This window comes from Eubalaena glacialis, chromosome 4, assembly GCF_028564815.1.
Source record: "Eubalaena glacialis isolate mEubGla1 chromosome 4, mEubGla1.1.hap2.+ XY, whole genome shotgun sequence".
Taxonomy (NCBI): domain Eukaryota; kingdom Metazoa; phylum Chordata; class Mammalia; order Artiodactyla; family Balaenidae; genus Eubalaena; species Eubalaena glacialis.
The window spans coordinates 181,838,133-181,851,368 of NC_083719.1; the positions used below are offsets into that span (position 1 = coordinate 181,838,133).

A 13,236-nucleotide genomic window follows, 5' to 3' on the forward strand; every position below is an offset into this window, starting at 1 on the left:
CTGCTTTTGCACTACACCTGGAGTACTAAGTAGTCAAGAGAGATCATTCAGCCAGCAACCTCCAAAATATTTACTATCTGGCCCCTTACTATCTGGCCCTTTCTGGCTGCTCTACAGAAAAAGTTTGCAGACCCCTGCAAACTATGTCAGAGGCATAGTCGGACCTTTACAGTCAAGAGGAGAGTTTGGGTCTAAATATAAGGAATAAAAACCAAAAACTTAGCTTATTCTGGGAATTATTTTAGTTTCTATTATTTATGTTAATAGTTGCTCTTGGGACTGTACATGTGCCTAGCACACTGCATACACTACTGCATATAATCTCAAATACCCTTTAATGTAGGTACTCTTATACTCCCATTTTACAGATGGAAATAGTGAGGCTTAGAGAGATTAAATACAATTTCCCAACGCTTCACAACTGGACTGTGGCAAATAGGTAAGTGGTTGAGAGATCGCTGTTACACTCAAAAAGACCTGGGTTTGAATTCCAGTTTGACTGTTTGATCCTAAAGAAGTCATTTCAGTTCTCCAAGCCTCGGTCTTCTCATCTGTACGGTGGAGATCATCACAACGACTACACTTGACGTAATGTGAAAATGCACATAAAGCCCTTCACACAGGGCCTGGCACTCAATACATGCAGAAATTCTTGTGATTTGCATGGAGAGGCAACCAGAAGGAAATCAGTGGTTATTTCCGGATATTGACAAATAGCATAATTTTGTTTCTTTTTATTCTAACACTTGTCTCTAATCATTGGAGGTTTTTGTGACCAGGAACAGAAAGAAAGAAAGAGAGAGAGAGAGAGAGAGAGAGAGAGTCAGGGGGGGAGGGGGAGGGAGGGAGGGAGGGAGGAAGGAAGGAAGGAAGGGATTAAGAAAGAAAAGAAAAAGAAAGAAAGAAAGAAAGAAAGGAAGGAAGGGAGAGACAGGGAGGGAAGGAGGGAGGAAATAACGCTTGGGAAAAAAGAAAAAGTACCTACATCTGCTGCCCAAACAGCTTCCAGCTGATTTTCCAACCAAATGCTAGGGGATTTTGAGGGGGCAGGAACTCACCTTTGCATTCCACTCGTGGGTCCCTGAACTTCGTCAGTCCATTGCTGGACAGGAAGCCTTTTTTGCAAGTACAGTAGTAACTTGTTGAAGTGTTGGTGCAGGTTGCGTACGCCGGACACGTGGTGGTATCTGCACACCCATTCATATCTAGGCAATGGAGAAGAAAGGATTTGGGTCAGAGCACCGAGTGGGGCTGCGAGGGAAGCCAGCGCAAGAGAAGGAAGGTGACTGTTATGGGTTTAATTTCGTCCCCCCTCCCCAAAATGTTGAAGTTATTGAAGTCCTAAACGCTGGTCCCTGAGAATGTGATCTTATTTGGAAATAGAGTCTTTGGGAATGTAATTAAGACCTAAATTAAGATGAGATTATACTGGAGCAGGGTGGTCCTTTAATCTGATATGATTGGTGTCCTTCTAAGCACAAGAGGCGAGGCACAGAGACAGGGAGAACAGCACGTGATGATGGAGGCAGAGATCAGAAGAATGCATCTACAAGCCAAGGACCACCAAGCCTGACCAGCAGCACCAGAAGCTAGGAGAGCTTGGAATAGATTCTCCCCTACAGCCTTCAGAGAAAGCACCTTGATTTCAGACTTCTGGCCTCCAGAACTGTGAGAGGATACATTTCTGTTGTTTTAAGCCACCTGGTTTGTGGTCATTTCAGCAGCCCTGGGAAACTGATACAGCCACCAAGGGAGCTCAGTGAAGGACCTTATAGACCCCAGACCCTTGCTGCTCCAAGTGGGGTCCACAGACCAGTAGCGTCTGCCTCATCTGGGATCCCCAAGAGATCTTGGGAAATCAGATGCTGATTCGGGTCTCGGGATGGACCTAAGATTCTGCGTTTTTAACAAGTCCCTGAATGAGCATCAGAGCTCTAGACAGAAGAGTTATGAGCGAACATTACAGCCCTGCAACTGATTTTATTGCAGCCCCTGCTGACATCTTGATTTTAGCCCAGTAGGACCCATTTCAGATTTCTGACCTCCGGAGCCATAAGATAATGTTTTTGTTATTTTAATCCACCAAATCTATGGGGATTTGTTACGGCAGCCACAGAAAACGAATCCAGTTCCCATTATACAGCTGTGGAAAACTGAGGGTCAGAGATGTTCAGTGACTTGCCCAAGGACACACAGCTGGTGAGAGGCGGCAGCAGGCCTGTCAAAATCCAAAGTGTGTGGTTTTCACTACTGCTAGGCAAGAAGAGGTGGGTCTGGCTGGAAACGGAATAAATCTTCAGGCAATTTCTAAGACAATTCTATGCAAAAACTTTTGCAGTTGGTTGTTTCAAGTCTGTTGTCCTGACGGACTGTGGGCTCCCAGAAGGCAGGGGTTTGTGTCTGTCTCACTTACTGCTGTGTCCCGAGTGCATAGTGGGTGCTCGGTAATGAAGACCTCACTGAGAAGGTAACATTTGAGCAAAGACCTAAGGGAGCTGAGTGAGTGAGCTATGAAACTATTTAAGGCAGAGGAAACAGCAAGTGCAAAGGTCCTGTGGCAGGACCATGCCTAGTGATGTCATGGAATTACAAGACGGGTGTGGTTGGAGCAGAGTGGATGACGGGTGCATGGGAGGAGGTGATATGACAAAATCATGTAGGATCTGCTGGACCATTGTAAGACTTCAGCTTTTTATCAGAGACAAGGGAGCCATGGGAGAGTTTGAGCAGAGGAGGAATACAGCATCACTTAGGTTTTAACATGATCCTTCTGGCCACTGGTTGGAGGATGAACTGTATCGGAGCAGAGGTAGGATGACCAGGTAGGAGGCAACTGCACTTGTCCAGGTGAGCGATGATGGTGGATACAGCCCAAGTGGGAACAGTGGCGCGCATAAGATTCTGGGTTTATTCAGAAGGTAATGCTAACGGGATTTGCCGATGGATTGGATGTGGGATGTAATAGAAAGAGAGAAGTCAACAAAAGTGCCCCCATCTAATTAGTCGAATGGGAAATCACGGGAAAGCTCTTTATAAAGTGCTGCAGAAACAAAAAGGACAGATTTTCATTACTAAGGTCTTGAGAGCCAGACTCTTTGCTGCCTGCACCCTGCTTTGTTTATTTCCCTTCCCTGCCCTATGCCTCAGATTGTATCTCTCTTCTCATTTCCAGCTTCCTCTTTCTTCTACAAAGGCAACATTTCCTTTTGCAGATTTACTGTGTATTACCATTTGTGATCTCTCAACTCTGTTTCCCATTACTTTCTTTCTTCCTCTAGCTCAATCTCTCAGGACTCAAATCCACCCCAAACCAGAATAGCAACACGGTCCTGTGTGACCGGCCACCTGCCAGCTTCTCTGGCTCATCTTCTACCTGGTCCCACCAGCCACACTCACCTTTTCTCAGTTCTCCAAATTCTTTCTGGCCTGCAGATCTTGAGACTTGCCAGAATCGTGTGAGCCAATTCCTTACAATAAATATTTACGTATATTTATATGTAGCTATCCATTCTATTGATTCTGTTTCGCTGGGTAACCCCGACAAATACAAACACCTACTATATGCCAGGCAATATTCTAAGCCCTGTGGATTCAGCAGAGGAACAAGACATACAAAATTCCCCACCTTCACGGAGATGATAATCTGATGAGGCATACAATGTCAAAAATAGGGTAGTCACTGAGAAGATAACTCATGAGCTGAAGCATACAGAAGGTGAGGGAAGGAGCCATGTATATATAGGGAGCAAAAGATTCCAGGCAGAAGGAACAGCACATGCAAAGGCCCTGGGGCAGGACAGTGCCTGGCGTGTTGCAGGAACAGCAAAGAAACCCAGGTGGCTGGAGCAGAGTGAGCGAGGGGGAGAGAGGGAGGAGGGGAGGGCAGGGAGGAGACAGGGCAGGTCATGCAGGACTTTGTGGGCAGCAGGGAGGACTCAGACTTTTGCCCTGAGGGAGGAGGGAGCCCTGGAGGGCTGTGGGCAGAGGTGGGGCGGGACCTGACTCAGGGGCTCACAGGTGCCCTCTGGCCATTCTTAGAAGGGCAAGGAAACAGGAGACCGGGGCAGAAGCCACGTCAACCATCCAACTGAGACATACACATGATCCTCAACCGTGAGCAAAACAACTTAATAGATGGTCACTTAATTGACCAACATAGAAAATGAGACTCAAGGAGGCAAAGAGACTTTAACAAATATAACTACAACTACCATTTCCTAGGTGTCTTCCATGTGCCGAGCCCCTCCCTTAGATGTTCTGCAGTCCTCACGATAATGCTTTGAGGCGAGATGACCAAGCCATCCTGGTTTTCCCACGATTTTCCTGGTGTTAGCACTCAAAGTCCAGCATCCTGGGAAACACCCCTTCCCTCCAGTCTGGGGCAAGCCAGGATAGTGGGTCACCCTACTTCAAGGTAAACGTTAGGACTCCTTTCTACAGATGTGGAAAGGGAGGCCCAAGAGAGTTTGTAAAACCGTTCCCAGGTCACACCATGAGTCAGAATGTAAGAGAAGAGCCAAGCAGAGTGGACGGATGTTAGGGGAGAGACCTGCTCATCCTCCTGGCTGTGCTCCACCACTGGCTACCAGCTTTGGTGCAGCTGCAGCTGAGCCAAGAAGAACCAGTTAATTTGTGATGCTCGGAGGAGGAGAGAGGGGAGGAAGGGGGGAAGGAAGAGGGGGACAGGGAGGAAGAAGAGGGAGGGGAGGAAGAAGGGAGAGGAGAAGAGGGAGGAGGAGGATGAAGAGGAGGGAGAGGGAGTGGAAAGGGGGAGGGGAGGGGAGTGGAAAGGGGGAGGGGAGGGGAAAGGGGGAGGGAGGGAGGGGAAAGGGGGAGGGGAGGGGGAGGGGGGAGGGGAAAGGGGGAGGAGGAGTAGGAAGAGGGCTAACATAATTGAGCACTTACTATGTTCCAAGTATCAACTATGCACCGCCTATATCTTCCCTCATTCCATTCTCATTAAACCCCTGTGGGATTAACTCCCCTCACTCATTTTCATGGAACTGAAGCCTTGGGTAATTTACCGAGATACCCGAGGTCCCCACGGCGATGAGCCCTGGAACCAAGATTCAAACCCAGGAAGCATGACTCCACAGCCCACCTCATAACAACTCCACATGGAACTGAGTCATCACAACTTTACTCCATTAGGTAGGGGTTGTCATTAATCAGGTGACAAAACCAAGTGACAGAGGCATTTGCCCAAGGTGGGGGAGTCTCTTACCAAAATGTGTCGACAACCACCGCGTCTGCTCACCTGCAAGGAAAGAGAAGTCGATGGATCCCTTTGAGATCTGGCCATGACCCATCCTTTCAAACCAGGTTCCCTTTCTCCCTGGGTACCAATGATCACAGTGGTGAGTTATGAAAGAGGGAGTGAGGATGTGAAGAGGAAAACCCAGTCTCTTCCTGGGGATTTACCACCATCAGATCACGAGTTCTTCACACCTTGCCAAGTAAGAAAGGATGGGATTCCAATGTTCATGGAAGCACTTTTTATAAGAGCCAAGACATGGAAGCAACCTAATGTCCATGGGCAGATGAATGGATAAAGAAGATGTGAGAGATATATATATACACACATACACATACAATGGAATATTACTCAGTTATAAAAAAGAATGAAATAATGTCATTTGCAGCAACATGGATGGACCTAGAGATTATCAAATTAAGTGAAGTAAATCAAAGACAAATATCATATGATATCACTTATATGTGGAATTTTAAAAAAATGATACAAATGAACTTATTTACAAAACAGAAATAGACTCACAGACATAGAACACAGACTTATGGTTACCAAAGGGGAAAGGTGGCGGGGGGAAGAGATAAATTAGGAGTTTGGGATTAACATAGACACACTACTATATATAAAACAGGTAAACAACAAGGACCTACTGTATAGCACAGGGAACTATATTCAATTTCTTGTAATAACCTATAATGGAAAAGAATCTGAATATATATACACGTGTGTGTGTGTGTGTGTGTGTATAAAACTGAATCACTTTGCTGGACACCTGAAACTAACACAACACTGAATATTCACTATACTTCAATTTCTAAAAACAGTTTAAAAAAAGAGGGGTGAGGGGAATTCTCTGGCGGTCCAGTGGTTAGGACCCCATGCTTCCATGCTTCCACTGCAGGGGGCATGGGTTTAATCCCTGGTCAGGGAACTAAGATCCCGCATGCTGCGCGGTGAGGCCAAAAAAAAAAAAAAGTTTTAAAAATATAGGTGGAGGGGGGATAGCAGCCGCTCTCGGCCCTACCCCCATCCAATTTACCTCATTGGCATCGCATCCTCCCCCGCTCTGTCTCGCTGACCTAGAAGTATTGCCTGACAGATGCAGGAGTGTAATGGCCTCTGACCAGGTGAACCTCTGTGGTGTAATTCACACTCCAGAGCGCCCCCTGGGATCAGGCTGTGGCTGAAACTCTCCTGAAACATCTTCTGAGTGGCTAGTTCTTCCCCTATCCAATCCTGCTTCCCTCCGTCCCCTACAAGTGTCTCCTGAGAGCCCTTCCTTAATAAATTACTCACACAAGAATCCTCACCTCAGACTCTGCTTCTATAGAAATTAACCAAAAGCAGGTGGTGATCCTTATTTTTGTTTCTTTGGGTTTTTAAAAAAAATTTTTTATTGAGGTATAGTTGATCTACAATGTTGTATTAGTTTCGGGTGTACAGCAAAGTGATTCAGTTCATATACATATATATATATATATATATATATATACATACATATATATATATATATATTCTTTTTCAGATTCTTTTCCATTATAGGTTATTCCAAGATATTGACTACAGTTCCCTGTGCTATACAGTAGGATCTTGTTGCTTATCTATTTTATATATAGTGCTGTGTATCTGTTGTTTCATTTGTCTTCATCTTTTTTTAAGAAGGTAATAATTATAGTAAAAAAAATTCAAACAATGCAGAAGTATATAAAATTAAAAGTGAAGACTTCCCTGTGCCCCATCGTTATACCCAGGGGTCACCACTGTCAAAAGCTTAGAGTGAATCCTTCAAGGCTAGGTCCTATTCACAAACTCAATCATGTAAATATAACATTAAATATAAATGAATTTATCAATTCACACAATTTTCTGAACACAAATGGTATCACGCAACATACAGTCCGCTGTGCTGTCCAACACAGTAGCTACTAATCATATATGGCTGTTTACACTGAAATCTATTAAAATTAAATAAAATGAAGCATTGATTCTTCAATTGCAGTAGCCACATTTAAGTTCTCAGTAGCTCCATTGACTAGTGACTACTGTAGATCTAGAACATGTTCATTGTCATAGAAAGTTCTTTTGGACAGCTCTGTCCTACTATTACTTTTTTTTTTTTAAATATGCAATATTTTATTTTATTTTATTTTTTAACATCTTTATTGGAGTATAATTGCTTTACAATGGTGTGCTAGTTTCTGCCCTATAACAAAGTGAATCAGCCATACATATACATACGTTCCCATATCTCCTCCCTCTTGCATCTCCCTCCCTCCCACCCTCCACTATTACTTTCTTTTTCCTGTAACCAAGAGCAGCAAAATTTGCCAAGTGTTGAAGGTGAGCAATGGGTACATGGGAGTTTGTTATACTATTTTCCCTACCTTTGAACGTTTAAATATTTCTATAATTAAAAAAATTAAGAAAATAATGTTTGGGGCAACTTTCCGAGTCAGTTCACATGACCAAACTTAAGCTTTTTATCAGCTGTATAGTATTCCATTATATCCATGGGCTCTAACTGTGCCCGAGATAGCTAGGTAGCCCAAGATCGAACAAAAACTTCACACTCTCCTTTCCATGGTGTAGAATTGACAGTAGGAGGCAACTACCCTGCCATGGACTACATTTCCCAGCTCACCTTGCATCCAGGTATGGTCATGTGACCATGCACGGCCGTTGACGTGTGTCACTGCCGAGCCTGGGTTTTAATAATGTGGTTTCGCCGCTGTCTGCAGAGTCTCTGAGATACTAGTATGGCTGAGCCACAAAACAGAAAGCATCTGGGTCGCCGAATCACCACATGTAGGAAAACCACCCACCAGCCAGAAATATCCTCATTGGACTCTTAAACAAACGAGAATGAAATTTCTTTTTCTTAAGCCACTGACAGTTTGGGCTTTATTTGTTACAGTAGCTTGGGTTGGTCTCACAAATGCAACAATTTATCCAGCCAGTTCCCTGGTGTAAGCATACATTTAGTTTATTCCAAGTTGTTACCATGTTTTTTCCCCCCAGTGGACAAAACACCCCATTCAGAGCCCACATTTCACTGCTGCAAGATGCCATAAGCTGCCCCTACGCCAACACCCACACACCATCTCGGGAGGAACGAGAGTAGGGTGAGGAGATTTGAAAGATTAACTCTTCGTACCATAAAGACTGAGTTTCCCAAATAAGGCTGAGCCAGGAAACTGAGACACTGAGAACACAGAACTGGCCATGTTTCTCCTCCTGGATCCAGCAGGAGCTTGTGTGGAAGATGAGAACACTGAACGAAACATCTAAAAATGCACTTTTTTTCCCCACGTTGAGTTGTAGTTTAAATAAATCCCATCCCCATCCCCACTGCCCCATCATTCATGAAGCTCTTCTCACACATGCCAGGTAGTATACAACGTTACCTCTTTGGTTTTAAGCTTCACAACATCCCTGTGACATAGGAACCCTCGTTACCTGTATCTCGCAGCTGAGGAAACTGAAGATCAAAGAGGTCATGTGACTTGCCTGAGGTCACACAGCAAGTTTAAGGCACAAGAGAAAAAGCCTGGGTGGGAACCGGGAGACCTGGATGTTATCCCTTGCTCAGCCACGGACTAGTTTGTGGCAAGTGTCCAGCTGTGGCTCAGCCACCTGGGTCAGAATATTCTCCTCCCCGCCATGCTGGGCATATAGATTCCCCAACTTACGTCTTGTCGTTGGTTCCAGTGAGGGTAATGTGAACATTCCCCAGGTGTATATACCACAACACCCTGTGAAGAAAGAAAAGAAAAACACCATGACCCATCAAGAAGCTCTTTGGACTCAACCTGAAAAATTACTCTTGGTGTAGCCTCATAGAAACAGGTTTGATGAGCTTAGATGAAAGCCCCAAGTGAGTGACAAGCATACATTATTTTATATAACCTTCACAGCCACCATTCCTGCTTTTCTGCACTTCATTTTTGTTTTTCATTTTGTTTGTATTATCTTCATTTTTTTTTCATTTACAAAGAGTTCCAGATGATTTTCAAAAACATACATTGAGGAAATTCCCTGGAGGTCCAGTGGTTAGGACTCTGCACTTCCACTGCAGGTGACATGGGTTCAATCCCTCATCGGGGAACTAAGATCCCACAAGCCGCGCAGCACGGCCAAAAAGAAAAAAAAAAACTAATAAGAACCTACTGTATAGCCCAGGGAACTTTACTCAATATTTTGTAATGGCCTATATTGGAAAAGAATCTAAAAAAGAGTGGATATATGTATAACAGATTCACTTTGCTGTACACCTGAAATTAACACAACATTGTAAATCCACTATAACCCAATAAAAATTAGAAGAACAAAAACCCCCATACATTGAAACATGCATTCTCAAAGGAAATGATATCTCCCCCCAAGAGCAAAACTTGGTTCTTGAGGAGAGATGAAAAAATCTTACTCTTCATGTATAAAACACATACAGATATACATATAATATATAAATAAGTATATAGTATATCTGTAGTATTAAATTTTTATCGGAGGGTAAGGCAATTTTTTTAACATCTAAAAGGCAGTGCAGTCCTGCAGCATTTAGCACCTCTCTATCATCACATCACCATCGTCATCACCATCATCACATCATATCATAATCACCATCATCATCATCATATTATCATCATCTTCAGCATCTCCACCGTCATCAATGTCATCATCACCACTCTTTGCTTCTTAAGGGCAGAATAGAGTGCTAATGGCCAGCACCAGTGCTGACACCCCAAAGAAACAAGTCTGCATTTTAGCATTTGAGGTCCACAAATTACCTGCTCCTTCTAATGATACCTGCCAGTCGTCAAGTCCCACAGACCCAAACTCCCAACTTTCTTATGATCACTAACTGAAATTCTCTTGCTCTTTCATTATTTTAAAGGCAACAGAACATTGTGTTTAAGCATACCAGCGCTAGGGTCAAAATGCTTGGGCTTAAAAATCTGGCTTCACCAATTACAGACTACGTGGCCTTGGGAAAGTTACTTAATCTCTTCGTGACCAAATTTTCTCCTCGGTGAAATAAGGGAAACGGATCCAATGTACAACACAGAGAAAACCCACACTTGTTGCTTAGATAAGGTCCCCCATTCTTAGATTTGAACCAAAGACCAAACCTCACGAGACCCGTGAAGGAAACCATGACGTGAAAGATAAGCAAGACCAAGAAAAACTGACACCTGAAGAAAAAGAAAATTAAGAGAACAGACAGGATGGCTCCATCTCATTGTTCAGGCCTCAGCACAAACAACACTTCTTCAGAAATACCTTCCCCTGACTTCCCTCTTCTACGTAACCCCCAGTCACACTCTATGACAATTTCTTTCATATCGCTTGCCACTCCCTGAAATGCTTTTGTTTATTTGTTATTTGGAGCAGCATAGTTTAGAGATGTACAGACTCTGGATCCAGGATGCCTGTTTTTAAATCCTAGCTCTACCCCTTACTAGCTAAGTGGTCTTGGGCAAGTTATTTAATCTCTTTTGCCTCATTTTTCTCCTCTGTAAAATGGGGCTATTTTATTTTAATTGGGGTATAGTTGCTTTACAATGTTGTGTTAGTTTCTGCTGTACAGCGAAGTGAATCAGCTATATGTATACATATATCCCCTCCTTTTTGGATTTCCTTCCCATTTAGGGCACCACAGAGCATTGAGTAGAGTTCCCAGTGCTATGCAGAGTGTTCTCATTAGTTATCTATTTTATACATAGTAGTGTATATCTGTCAATCCCAATCTCCCCATTCATCCCACCCACGCCCTTTCCACCCCTTGGTGTCCATACGTTTGTTCTCTACGTCTGTGTCTCTATTTCTGCTTTGCAAATAGGTTCATCTGTACCATTTTTCTAGATTCCACATACATGCGCTAATATACGATATTTGTTTCTCTCTTTATGACTTAACTTCACTCTGTATGACAGTCTCTAGGTCCATCCTCATCTCTACAAATAACCCAATTTTGAAAGTAAAAACAAAAATAAACAAATGGGACCTAATGAAACTTAAAAGCTTTTGCACAGCAAAGGACACCATAAACAAGACAAAAAGACAACCCTCAGAATCGGGTAAGATATTTGCAAATGAAGCAGCTGACAAGGGATTAATCTCCAAAATATACAAACAGCTCATACAGCTCAATATCAAAAAAGCAAACAACCCAATCAAAACATGGATGGAAGACCTAAATAGACATTTCTCCAAAGAAGACATACATATGGCCAAGAAGCACATGAAAAGATGCTCAACATCACTAATTATTAGAGAAACGTAAATCAAAACTACAATGAGGTATCACCTCACACCGGTCAGAATGGCCATCATCAAAAAATCTACAAACAATAAATACTGGAGAGGGTGTGGAGAAAAGGGAACCCTCTTGCACTGTTGGTGGGAATGTAAGTGGGTACTGCCACTATGGAGAACAGTATCTACCCTGAGAAAATGGGACTATTAATGACCCAATATCAGAGGCATTTAGTGAAGATTGAATTCATTCTCTATTTGAGGAACTTAGAACGGTGCTACTTGGGAGGTTGCTATTACCGTTAGCGGCTTCCTTTCTTCCTATCTCCTCCCACCGGTATGTCAGCCTCACAGGGGCAGTAACCTTGTCTGTTTGTTCACTGCTCTATTCTCAGTGCCTAAAACAGCACCCAGCATACAGTGGGTGCTCAGGAAATACATGTCAACTGAATGACTATAACGAAACTCTTCCTTGACAGATGAATTCCCTGAGCTGACTGATTTTGGTCAAAGGTTCCCCAGTGAAGATGTTTGCAGTGTCCAGCCTAGAATTATGATCTCTTGGCTGGACGGTCGAGGCCCTCCCTTTTCCTTACAGTCTATTTCCAGTGCAGGCTCTCCCCAGACCCCCTATTCAGGCTCATACGCACCCCAAAAGAGGAGAAAACTGAAGCTCCACATCGTGCAGGTTCTGGCATTCAGTGAAGAGTACTTTCTTGCTGTTTCCAGGGTTTTCAGTAACAGGGGGTGTGGGGAGAGGGGAAGGGCAGAGCCAGAATTGCTCAATGCAGCCAGAGCATCATGGTCCTTTTTGCTGAGTCGCCTCCACTCATAAAGGACAGTCTGACAAACCTCTAATCCTCTCCTTTCTCCACAGTGAAGAGAAGTTTGTCTGGCTGATGGGTCCCTGTGTGGGTCTATCTCCCTCTCTCTCTCTCCTTCCTTCCTACTCACTTTTTTCTTCCCCCAGCAACATCTATCTCCCATCTCTCATCACCTTATTTTATTGCACCCAATAATAAATAAGCTTCCACTACCCAATGAAGCAAGCCCCAAACTCAATGGTCTCCTCCCAGCCTGCCCCATACAAACCATCATCAGAGCCCTCAGGTACCAGGCACTGGGCTAAACACGTTTCCAATAAAATTTAATTTCACCGTCATGTCAACATCGTATACTAGGGATTCTTACCTCCACCTATTTCACCAAAAAAGTACAATTAAAATGGAAACCAAGCCTTAGAGAGGAGATGTGACTTGTCCAAGATTACCTGGACCCGAGCTTTGAATCCAGGACCCTCTGACTCCAAGGTCTAGAGCTTTCACCATTTCATTTGCCTTTAGCTCCCCACGATATCTGATCACTGGTCAGTGACACACCCCATTCCCAGCACTGCCCCCAAACCAACCCAACACACACACACACACACGTGCCATCTCATAAACATGGTGGTCTAGGAATGTCTTAGTTAGGGTCCCCCAGATGCAGGTGCTCAGACAAGGATTCTCGTGAAAGTAGTTCATCAGGGAGCTGACCCCAAAAAACTCCAGCTGGGGATGGGGGAAGTGAGAGAGGGAAGGGAAAGAGCCTGCAGTGAATGTTATCAAGCAAGTTACCCAGTAAGAAACTGAAACTTAATGTGGCTGGGAACCTCTGGAAGGTAACCTAGAGCACACTCTTCAGAGTTATCCCAAATGTCGGGGGAGGGAGTTGGGGTATTTATCCACCAG

General features: G+C 43.9%; 1 protein-coding gene across 1 annotated transcript in view; it reads right to left on the reverse strand.

Annotated features, from left to right (window-relative positions):
• The window catches only part of ADGRE1 (adhesion G protein-coupled receptor E1), a 47,831-nt gene extending 35,634 nt beyond the window's left edge, over positions 1 to 12,197 (reverse strand). The window contains exons 1-3 of the mRNA XM_061188835.1: positions 12,157 to 12,197; positions 8,941 to 9,003; positions 1,059 to 1,205 (exon numbers count right to left, since the gene is read on the reverse strand). Of these exons, the coding sequence (XP_061044818.1) occupies positions 1,059 to 1,205; positions 8,941 to 9,003; positions 12,157 to 12,187 (241 nt within the window). The 5' untranslated portion in view covers positions 12,188 to 12,197. The remainder of the gene's footprint in view (positions 1 to 1,058; positions 1,206 to 8,940; positions 9,004 to 12,156) is intronic.
• Positions 12,198 to 13,236: the final 1,039 nt, after the last annotated feature.